This window comes from Loxodonta africana, chromosome 20 (assembly GCF_030014295.1).
Source record: "Loxodonta africana isolate mLoxAfr1 chromosome 20, mLoxAfr1.hap2, whole genome shotgun sequence".
NCBI classification, from domain to species: domain Eukaryota; kingdom Metazoa; phylum Chordata; class Mammalia; order Proboscidea; family Elephantidae; genus Loxodonta; species Loxodonta africana.
Genome location: NC_087361.1, coordinates 74,085,536 through 74,097,480, shown reverse-complemented (window position 1 = coordinate 74,097,480; position 11,945 = coordinate 74,085,536). Strand labels below are relative to the sequence as shown.

The window sequence follows — 11,945 nt, the reverse complement described above, 5'->3', positions numbered from 1 at the left end:
TGCTCAACTACTGGTCATAGAGTTGGCAGTTCGAACCCACTCAGGGGTACCCTGGAAGACAGGCCTGACGATCTGCTTCCAAAAGACGACAATCTTGTAAATACCATGGAGCGTTCTATTTGCACGCCTGGGGTCACCATGAGTCAGAATTGATTCAATGGCAACTAACAACGAACAGCAACAGTCCTGGAATCAGATACTCACGGTGGAGTCGTTTTATGGACAAGTCACCCTTCTAGTGTTTCAGGAAGGATCTAGGTAGGATTCAGGGCAAACTTAATTTGCCTTGAATTAGCTAGCATTCCTTCATTCAACCATTCAAAACCCTTTTTTAATACGAGCTAAGAATGGAGTTTCAGAGAGAATCTACTGCTAAACCAAAAAAAAAAAAAGGAACCCGGTTGCCCTCAGGTTGATTCCCACTCATAGCGACCCTATAGGACAGAGTTGAACTGCCCCACAGAGTTTCCAAGGAGCACCTGGTGGATTCGAACCGCCGACTTTTTGGTTAGCAGCCGTAGCACTTAACCACTACGTCACCAGGGTGTCCAATCTACTACCAGCAAGGTGTTATTCCTGGTCATACCCACACGCGGCAGGTGTACAACTTTGCGGTTTTGTATCCCAAGTCTGTGGTCCTTGGTGTGGGCTTCACGGCCCCATCTCACGCTCTCCGCACTGCAGGCTGCCTTACAGAAGAGTGGGTTGTCTCCATAAGGCTGGGCACTCCCTCTGAGCAAGGACTGGCCTCTGCCATCAGTTTGGGAGCCCCCTCTGACAGCGCTGGTCTCAGCCAAGACATCAGCATGAAGGGGGGAGGGAAGGCTGAGGGAGAGAACTCTTTAGGCTCCTGAGTTGAGCACATATTTTCTCCATGAGCCGGCAGGAACAGGACAGAGGGGCGTCTCCCCGGGGCCTCCATCGCCTGCGCTGCTTCCTGCGCGCCGTGGGGAGAGGGAAGGGAGATAAAGGAAGAGCGCGGGGAGATACCGGCCGTCCCACACGCAGGACGCGCAGCCCTGCCCCCAGAGCTCTGGCTCCCGCAGCGGCAGGGCCCAGCAGCTCCGCGTCTGAGCGGCGGCGGCGCGCGGCCGAGTGGCGTGGGTGGTGCAGGGCAGGGGTGGTATATCCAGTCTGACAGAGGGCGGGCCTCGTCAGTGTCAGCAGAGGGACGAGCCGGGGTGGAGGCGCCAGGAGCAGCTGCCGGGAGCCCTCACCAGGACCACTCATTCTATGGCCGTAGGGAGCCGCTGAGAGCCACAAGAGCACGCTCCGCCTGCCCGCCGCGCCGGCCGCACCGCTCCTCCCGCGTCGCTTTGCTCGTCCAGGCCCACCCCGCGCGCGCCTCCCGCCACCATGAACCACTCGCCGCTCAAGACCGCCTTGGCGTACGAATGTTTCCAGGACCAGGACAACTCGACTCTGGCTTTGCCGTCGGACCAAAAGATGAAGACCGGCACGTCGGGCAGGCAGCGCGTGCAGGAGCAGGTGATGATGACCGTCAAGCGGCAGAAGTCCAAGTCTTCGCAGTCGTCCACTCTGAGCCATTCCAACCGAGGTAAAGGTCTGGCGCCCGCGTGGCCCGGGGGGCCCTCCCGCGCACCTCCCCGCGCGCGGGGGCCAGGCCGCGTGCGCGCCGGGGGGCTGCAGGTGGCCGAGGGGCTGCCGGCTGGAGCAGGGTAGTGCGCGCAGCCGAGCCCCCGCCGGTGCAGACAGACAGTAGCGCGGCCAGGAGCCGTTCGCCGGCTCTACGAGTTCGGCGGCGCGCCACTGGGCGCAAAGTGGGTGGCTCTCCAGAGTGCCAGAGGCTGAGGGCCCCCTTCAGGGTCGTTCTCCGAGGACCGGAGGACTTAATTTCCTGGATTGCTGCTCGGGTAAAGAAAGGGGACCAGCCCCGTGTCCTATCCTGTCTCCCGCCGGAGCAGTGGTTGAAGTTGTGCGCCTGCTTCCCCGCCCCTTCCTGGGCTTCACGTTCTATTGCGCCCTCAGTCAGGCGGGACCCTGTCCTGGTGCGGCCAGTGCGTGGCGGCGGAGTGTGGCGAGAGGTCGCTGAGGCAGGGGTGCGGGCTCAGGAGAGGCGCTGTGGGAAGTGGAGCCGATGGGGAGCTGGGACAAGCCTCTGATGCTCCAAGGCACATCCGCGGGAGCCTCCTCCTGGAAGAGGCAAGTCTGGTCCGAAGGTCACACGGGGCGAGTGTGCTCCTTGACGAAGGAAAATGGACAGGGATCCCCTCTTTTCCTTGTCGCTAACACAGAAACCCCCTTCCCACTGATTTCCCTTACCACACCCAGAGTAAGTAGGAACAAGCGTCCTAGGCAGAGTAGGGAATGGGGGTGTCAGGGATGGGGATCCCACCGAGCCCAGGGAGTATCCCCGCAGAATCCTCATGGGTACTTTTCCAGTCTGGGTGCTGTGCCTCAGTCCCCCAGGTTGCAGCCTCTGTGGGTACCAAAGCCCCCAGACTGGGGGTGGCTGGGAGAAAGGGATAAGGATCCCAAAACTAGAGGAGTAAGGTGCAGACCCTGACATGTGGGGACTTTTCAGACCACATACCTTAATACAAAGAATTCCTAGTAACAATCACACACGAATTAGTAAATCTGTGATTTTTATTTATTTTTTTAATTTATTTTTTGTTCTTTTATTATTTCATTCTCCTGAATTTAGTAAAATGCCAATACGGACTCTGCAGACTGCAAAATGTTGTTGTTGTTAGTAGCCATCAAGTCAGCTCTGACTCAGTGCCACCCCATGTGGGCTCAGTAGCACAGGTCAACCAAGATTGATTTATTGAGCAAGTTGCTTGTGAGAGGTGGTGGTAGCGGAGTGGTAAACAGCAAAGAGACACCAAAAGGCTGCGGTGTGTGTGCCCTTTGTCCTTCCCGGGCTCCTGGCTGCTCTCACACCAAGTTTCCACCCAAGGTCACACGGCTCCAGAGCATTTGCCCCTTCCCGTTTCTTGTTGTGCCTTGGTAGCTGCTTATGAGCCTTTTTTGGAAGTAGGTTTGGAGTAACAAGTGCTCCCATTTCTGGCTATAACCCAGAGCACAGGTCAAATCAACCTACTGTCTTCCCTGAACATGCCTTACCTGTCCCCTTGCCCTCCCACCCCGTCCCTAGCCTGAGCTCCTATCTCACAGTTCCAGAAAAGTCTCACACTGGTTTCAGATGCCCCAAGCACCCCATCTTACTCCAACCCATCCAGATATTGACTGAACATCTGTCTTTTTGGGGTGCTGTGTTTCTGGTCTTCACGTTTGTGGGTAACATCTAAGTTCCCCTGTTTACTTCTCCACCCCAGAGTCCCCCAAGGGGCTTCAGCCAGGTGAGGGTTGGCTCCAATGGCCAATGCATACCTCTCCAGAAATGGGGCTCTCCAAGGACTTATCCTGTAGGCGCGTACCCTCTACTCTCAGCTTCTGGGGAGGCTCCCAGAGGGGGCCAGTTTTCCCAGTAGCATCCTAGCTGGAAGAGGTCGTTCGGCTACTTGGAGCTGGTGTTTCTGGTTTATCTGGCTTCATTTTCATCAGATTTCCCATCCTCTCCATCAAAACCACCCAAGCGTTCCCTGTTTGGCTCTGTGGCTGGCTTTACTCACCCTGCTCTCTCTTACTCATATTGGTTTCCATTCCTTGGGCCTCCTCTGGTTCCTCAGAGGGGTGAGTTGGGTGCTATGGAAGGACCGTTAAAAAAAAAAAAAAAAAACACTGTTGCCACCAAGCTGATTCTGATTCATTGTGACCCTATAAGACGGAGTAGAATTCCTCCATAGGGTTTCCAACGAGTGGCCGGTGGATTCCAACTGCCGACCTTTTGATTAGCAGCCGAGCTCTTAATGGAAAGACCATATTCCCCTTGTACCCTGGACAGACCCTCACTCTTCTTTAGTCTCTGGAGAGTGAAGAGGCCAGTATCCCTGGCATCTTTGATCTTTTTGGTCCTCCTGAATCCCATCCAGGGCCCACCTAGTTAAGAACCCTTGCCCTAAAGATGACCACCCACACCCCACAGGCTGCCCTTCAGAGTGCCTGCTGCTCCTGTACCCTGTAAAGAACAGTCAGGGCAGTTCCCTCAGGAACAGGCCACCCCACCCCTGGCAACAGCACTGACTTTTTCTCAGAGCCTTCCCCAGCAAAGTTTTGTTCTGTTAGGTCACTGAGGAGGAATTGAACCACCACAGGCTAGAAAAAGGAGCCCCATGGAGAAGCCCAGAACCAAATGCCCATGTCCACCCATGCTCTCCCTCCCTGAACACAGCAGATCAAACAGACCCCTGGCCCTGGTCAGGCAGCCCTGGAGGAGGGTGAGGGTCCTCTCTGCGACCTGGGGACATTGCAGGCAGAGGCTTCTCTGAGCTTGCCTATCCATCTTAAGCTGGCCCCTAAGTATTATTTCCCATGGCTTCAGAGGGTCTCTGTGCACATCAGGGTGCCTGGGGTGCTTTTCTTCCCACAGGAAGCCAGATCATGTGTGAAGCACAAAGAAAATGAGAGACCTGGCTGCTCAACAAAGATCCTTGCTGGGTAAACTTGACTCCTCTGAGGCTGGGAAAGTCCCTCCAGGGTTGATAATGAGCTTCACTGTACGGGGGGGAAGTCCTGGGCACACTGGTTATCCAGCCCAAAAGGAAACTCTTCTCCACATCAGGGTCTTTATAACTTCCTTTGGCGTCTCTTCCTAAAGCTTACCCCAAATCTCACTGGATCCCATCCCATACACCACCTGCCACCACCTTGAATATACGTCACACACAGGTTAATTAAATGGGCTCCCTTTGTCGAAGTCTTATTCTGGGGAAATCGGAACACTAATTTGCGTGGCACTAATTTGCTTAGGGAAACCCTGGTGGCGTAGTGGTTAAGTGCTACGGCTGCTAACCAAGAGGTTGGCAGTTGGAATCCACCAGGTGCTCCTTGGAAACTCTATGGGGCAGTTCTACTCTGTCCAATAGGGTCACTATGAGTCGGAATCAACTCGATGGTAGTGGGTGGTAATTCACTTAGACAAGTGTGGGTCCGTCCTGCTTCTCTTTTCTTCTTAGAAGTAACATTTCCCATCTAAAATGGCCAAACCTCTATTTTTGTCTGGTCTGAGACAGGAGTTGGGGGATGACATTAGGCTAGGGGAGGTGCCTGTCTCCCCTTCCACCATTCCTTTGTCTGTTCGTCACCGTGGCAGGCTTGTGCTGGCTCCTTAGCAGAGCACAGGCAAAGGCTCCTCGCTCAGAAGCCCTATCCTTTGTTGGCTCCTTTGTGTTTGTGTTTGGCTATGTCTCAGCAGGAACCTCCCCCTGAGTGAAGGTTCTGTTCACACTTCTCTCTTGAAAGTTGTCCTGTCCTGACCACAGAGAGCAAGCAAACATCACTCCTCGACTTGTTTTCTCTGGACCAGGCTATGATAAAAAAATGGGAGATGGTAAAGAGAGATTGGGCGTTAGCTTTGTTCCAGGAGCAAAACATACTAATTAGGCTGCAAATGAACCGGTCCTTTTTTCTTTACAATGTATCTTGGCTTGAAATTGGAGTTTTAGGCAGAATTTCCGTTGGCCTGTTATAACACATGCAAAAATGCTGAGTATCCTGGGGTGTTTCATGGCAAATGACGTTTCCCTGGGTCCTACTCCTTTGCTAAGCTCATTGGCAGAGAATGAAAAGATAATAATAATAAAAATCCCTCTCCCTGCACATCAAATTGTAAATATAGATAAACCAGTTGTTCTAGGTTAAAAGTCTGGGAAGTACACCTGCTATGGGATGTGACAGCTCAGAAGGTGTGTGATGTTTGAACAAAGTAAAACGGAAGAATGTTAGCTCTCCTGACGTGAAATTCTCCACATGCATATACCACACACACGCACACACATGTGCACACACTCGCACGCATGCGCACCCACACTCACCACCCAGTCAGCTTGCTCTGGCCAGAGCCCTGGCTGATGTTAGCAGACTTGAGCTGTAATCCGGGTCTGCCACTGACTGGTGTGTGATCTTGAGCAAGTTGTTGCCTCCCTCAGGGTCTCTCTGGAACTCTGAGAAGTTGGGTTAGATCATCTCTGAAGTGCTTTGCCACGTTAACACTCTGTGAATAAATTATGTCATTCCCTGCCTCTACAAACCATTTGCTCTAAAAGACTCTTCCCCTCAAGGCGTATCACTCCATCGTCTCTCTTGTAAACATTTTAATATTAAAAACAACAACAAAAACGTTCTAATTCACTGCTCTCAAACTTGGCTACACCTTGGAATCACCTAGGAATTTTTAAAAGTGCTAATTCCTGGGTCCTGCCCCCAGAGATTCTGTTTTAATTTGTATGGGATGGGGGACTGTCTGAGCATCAGGACTTTTAAAAAACTCTTCAGGTAATTCTGATGTTCAGCAAAGTTCGAGAACCACTATCCTAGTCCCCATTCTTCACTCACGGTAGATCCAGCTTGGAGATCACACCCACGTACTGACGCGCACACCTTGCTCTTTTTGTCGCACACACACATGCACACACACATCTAATGCAGTAGTTGCTGGTGACTGTTTTTAACTCTGGACCCCTGGCCAAGTGACAGAGTTTTGTTCAGGTCCACACTAACCCACCACCCTGCCCCCCTATGCCAATCCTGTCCCCACAGGATGCTTCCTTCCGCCCCTACCCAATCCTTAGGGTTAGTGGTAGCCACAAACAGCTCATCAGAAAGCAGCAAGATTCCAGTAGAGCTGGGTTGGCACACATCCGAGCAGAGCCCTGGGAGTCACATGTGCTGCCAAGGGAGAAGAGAGTACAGGCCGGAGCAGCCGAATTTGTTGTGGCATTTCTGTTCTGTATGTGTGCCTAGGCAAAGGGTAAGAACCACACCAAAGTGCCTGGTGAGGTTGTGCTGAACTCCTTGCCCTCATCAGGCTCATGGAAGCTCCAGAATAGGGGAGGCATGTCCACAGTGCCCCCAGCAGGCCAGGGCAGTGGTAATGGGTGGGACACCTGGCATTCTCCTCCCTCAAGGCACCTGAACCATCCCACAGATGCAACTCTTGCCAAATCTTGAAAATCTCAGGAGTTTGGCTCAGAAGGGTCTTCTTTGGCTGTTCTTCATCTTATCTAATTTAAATTCTGCTGGCTATTGACCTGGCCTTACTGGATACATGAGTGGCAGTGATTTCAGTGGGTAAAGTAGAAGGCGTTTTCAAGGCTGAAAGATAATGGGCTTTCATGCTGAGGGACAGGTGGGCTTTATTCAAGAGTAGAAGAAGCTAGAAGTGAGATCAGCCTTATGGAGCACAGATTCAGCAATATATAGACCTGTAGAGCAACAAGTCCTCCCGACCAGCCAGAGAGAGGGATTTGTGGGGGGGTAAGAAGTGGGGTGGGGGAGGGTTCAGATGACTTTTGCACCTGTGGGCAGCCTATTGGCCGAGTAGGCAATGTCCTTTCTCTGTGGAGTGAGGGGTAGGGTGAGGATCTAGTGGAAGCAGATCCCTTACTTCAGGAAGTTCCTAGCTTGATTGGGAAGACCCAGGCCCTCCTTTCTGAGAGAAGGGTACATAGGTGTACACACACACGCGCACACACACAAACACACAGAGAATGCACAGAAACCACACTCCAAGAAACACACAAGCCAGCCCAGGGTGAGCGGTTGGACAGAGTGCTGACAACGGTGGTTCTGCTGGAGGGCTTGAAGAGCTCAGAGCTGGGTGGGGCCAGCTCCAGGAGAAGCTGATTTTTGTGTAAGGGTTTTGAATGTAAGGAGAGGGCTTGGCTGAGAAGAAGAGAAAGAATGTTTCAGGTGTGGTGGGTGTGCCCTGTTTGGAAGCTTGGAGGTGGAAGAGGATGAGTCATCCTGGCAAAGGTTTGCTTGTCTCCATTGGAGAAAGAGTTCCACATATAATAATGAAGGAGCTGCCTCCATTTTCAAAGCTGTTATAGGTGAGAAAGCTTGGGTTGTCTCAATGACACAGTGCGAATCAGTCCGCTGTTGTCTAAGATACCAAAGGGAAGCAGCAGCCAGGGACGCTGATCATCTGAGTGGTAGATTTTCTGAGACACTATCCCTCTGGGCCTGGTTTTATACCCTGGAACACTGTCATAAAATGAGACAAGCTACATGGACAGAGCAGCTTGTATAGCTTGTATGTTAGGAAAGCAATACAAGCTCTGAGACATTTGGCCTTTGACTTGGGGTCCTGGGGGTGAGCAAATATCTCTTGGGATGATGCACAAGTTGGACAAGCATTTTGCTCCCGGTGTACGTGCCCACCTGGAAAGAACAGTGGAAGGCAAATACTTGGCTGGGAGGATAGGGGGTGATTCTATGGGATCAGCTGGGTGCCGGCTCACCTTCCCTCGCCGTCTTTGGGACCAAGAATTCTCCTCAAAGAAGTGGCCTTGGAGTGTTCTGGAGCTGCACTTGGCTTCTCTCTCTTCCCTGGTTTACTCACTGCCAGGGAGTTCTTTGGGTGGGAGGAGGGCCTGGTGGAGTAGAATTCTGGTTCCTTTCTACAAGTAAATGGGGAAGTTCAGCCTCTAAACACCAGGCATCTGGGCACCTTCACCACAAGGGTGGGCAGGGCACAAGAGCCAGCCAACTGAAAGGGCCAGCTCAGTCCAGTTAGGCCCAGCCCCAGCCTGTGCCCAAGATCCTAAGCAAAGAAGAAATACAATTTCCGAAGTGCAGGTTGGTGGAGAGATGGCTGCAGCTACTCTGCTGCTGTACAGGGGGGATGAAGAAGTGAGTTCTAGAGAAGTCAGGGGACCAGGAGGAGCAGTGGAAGCCTTCAGAGCTATCACCGTTGCTCTCACTGAGAAACCCCATTTTCTTGCTGTTGAGCTTGACTTTCAGGGGGTGTTACCAGCCAGACAGCCCAAGGTCAGGTGAGGGGAATGTGGGATTCTGTTGTACACACGGGATTCTTACAGACAGAGCTCACCTGAGCCCCTTGATTATGTGGCATACTGCAAGGTGTGACTATGGTATGTAATGTCTCTGGACCCCTCCGCTCCCACACTGCCTCAGCCCCAAGTGAAGCTTGCCTTCTGCCTGAGAAGCAGTACTGGCTGGGGTGAGGCAGCCTCAGTCTCACAGGGGAGCCGTGCAAAGCAGGTTAAGGTAGGCATGGGGCTGTCTGCCTCCTGATTACAGGTGGACCTTAGGAGATACCCTCAGGGGCTGCCTGGAAGGGCCCAGAGGTCTTGGCCCACCCACACTTGTTATCACCAAAGTCCCCACAGGGACATGGGAACTGGATTTGGGAATTATAGGCATTTCAGAGGTTACCTTGTCCACCCTGCCTTCGTGGTAAGAGTCCACCACACCCAGCACACAGAGAAGAGTGTGTGAGAGGAAGGGGCAGGGCGTGGAGGGAAGAGTAGAGAGAGTTACTTCATCTGGGCGACTTCCAGGGAGGTGGACGGCACTGTGGACAGGTTCCCTCTCAGAAGCGGCAGGGCTCAGTGGGCGCTTCTCCCAGCAGGAGGCCTCGCCTGGGCTCTGTGGAGCTCTTTGTCTGTCACCACCTCAGATTTTCCATCCGAAAGTAGCTGGCTGACCCATGCCTGCCCTTGGATGAGAAATACCTGCTCGTGGGTTGAAAGCCAAGCAAACTCCAGCCTGCAGAGTGATGGGAAGGATGATTAAAGTGGGCAGGATGGCGGGGAGGCAGATGAGACTGGCCATCAGCGGCCCAGGGTCCTGATGGGGCATATGTGGCTATGGCCCCGCTTCGCCTGAGAGCTAGTTCTGGACATCTTCGCCCTGAGATTGCCTTCATTCATCTCCTGGTGAAGGCAGCCTTTCCAGAGGGGCAGCTCCTGGAACATTGAGAGGCACAGCTGACTGTACTCAGTAGGAGCTTAGAGTAAGTCAGAGACTCAGAGGGGCCACAAGGCAGAGTTCCAGGATGTCACTCACAGGGGGAAGTCCCTTCAGGAGTCAGGCCTGTAGGTGGGGCTTTTGAGAGTAGGGCTGCCTGAGGCTTGTCTCTCAGGGATCAGGGAAGGATTCTGTGACAGCCCTGAGGCAGGCAGTAAAGGAGGTGATGGGAAGCCTTTGATGTGGACCCTTCTTCCTTGTGAGCCAAGCCCTCTCTCTGGAGGAGGAAAGCTGGACTTCTCTGAATGACATCAGGCTTGTGTTATTATAAACACAGAACCACAGGACGTTGGAGCTGTACGAGATCTTTGGGGGTATAGAGAGGCCAACTCCTCTTTTTACGGAAGAGAAAGCGAGGCCCAGAGAGAGCAAGTGACTTATCAAGTGCCACAGTCAAGACAAATTTCAACACCTGTTGACTCCCAGGGCAAGTCCTGTCTGCCACAACCCAATAGCCCTAATGCCCAGTTGGTCCTCCATGATGGAGTGGGGAGGGTCGGGGACAGTGCCCTGCCTTGTGAGTTATGGGGTAGACATCTGACATTGGACAGAGGAGGTGGTTCCAGGCAGGACCCAAAGCTTCCCCTTTGCTATGCCCTCTGCTCCCTTCTGCCGCAGACCCGGTTCAGATATCCCAGTTCCTGGAAGAGACTTGGGAGTCTGAGTGGCCATGGCAGATGGAGGGAGGGGTTAATTTAGCCAGACGAGCCCGTTCCCATTGCTGTCAATTTGATGCTGACTTATAGCCACCCTATAGGACAGAATAGAACTGCCCCATAGGGTTTCCAAGGCTATAATCTGTATGAAAGTAGACTGCCATATCTTTCTACTGCAGAGCAGCTCCTCAGTTTGAACTGCTGACATTTCTGTTAGCAGCTGACCACTTAACCACTCTGTTGCCAGGACTACTGGCAGCCAGAGGAAATCACCATCAAACCTTCATCTTCCTAGAGGATGTTTTTGATGTGGGAATCTTCCATCACTTTAGAGATAGCCTGTTGCCATTGAGTCAACTCCGACTCCATGAAGGCCCAGATTGTTAATATACTCAGCTGCTAACCAAAAGGTTGGATGTTCAAGCCCACCCAGAGGTGACTTGGAAGAAAAGCCTGGGAATCTGCTTTTGAAAAATCACCCGATGAAAACCCCAATCCCGCACAATTCTACCCTGACACATGTTGGGTCACCACTTTAGAGATTAAAAAAGTAAAAACCAAACCGTTGCCCAATTCTGACTCAGGGCAAGCCCATGCGTTTCAGAGTAGAACTGCACTCCATAGGGTTTTCAATGACTGTGATCTTTCAAAAGGAGACCACCAGACCTTTCTTCCAAGGCCCAACCTTTCTGTTAGTAGCCAATCACTTAATCATTTCTACCACCCGGAGACTTCACTTTAGACATAAGGAGTACATACTCCTCTTAGAGGCCCCATTGGAGCTTACCTTTATGCCCAGAACCCATCATTAACAAGAGGGCCCAGTAAGGAGCAAGCCTTTCTCTGGATGTCCAGACCATAGGGACAGGGCTTGCCCCGCATGGAGTTCATGGTGTAGCTGAGAGAATGGAACATCAGGCAGGATGTGACTTGGGGTACACACAGTAGGCCAGTATGTGTTTAGAGGTAGAAGAGCTTTCCTTGGGCAGGACTGGTCAGAAAAGTCTTCCTGGAGGGGGTGAAGTCTTGAGCTCAGGTTGGTAAAATGGGTGAGATTACATGGTTATGGCCAGGGAAGGAAGGCAGACTCTGCAAGGGGGCTGTGTGAGCAGAGTCATGGAGGTGCAACACGCCTTCATGGACTGCGAACAGACCAGCATGCGTGGAGTTGGGGCTGTCCTTTCAGATCCGCCTCACAGCCAGTGAAGGGGAGAAGAGGGGGGTGGCCCTACCAGGAGGCCAAAATCCAGTTCTGCTTTCTATAATTCAAAATCACTTTGCTGCTAATAACCCTAATGACACTCTGTTCTCCCACAGAGCCTGTCATTTGTGGGTCTCCAAACACTCTGAAAACATTAATTAATCCTCACCAAGGCCCTTTGAGGTTGATCACTGCTCCCCCTTTAACAGCTGGAGCATCTAGGTGATGAA

At 52.5% G+C, this 11,945-nt stretch overlaps 1 protein-coding gene across 1 annotated transcript in view; it reads left to right on the top strand.

Annotated features, from left to right (window-relative positions):
* The first annotated feature begins 1,048 nt into the window (after window positions 1-1,048).
* PKP1 (plakophilin 1) overlaps window positions 1,049-11,945 on the top strand; it is a 52,378-nt gene continuing 41,481 nt past the window's right edge. The window contains exon 1 of the mRNA XM_003410210.4: window positions 1,049-1,558. Within this exon, the coding sequence (XP_003410258.1) occupies window positions 1,357-1,558 (202 nt within the window). The 5' untranslated portion in view covers window positions 1,049-1,356. The remainder of the gene's footprint in view (window positions 1,559-11,945) is intronic.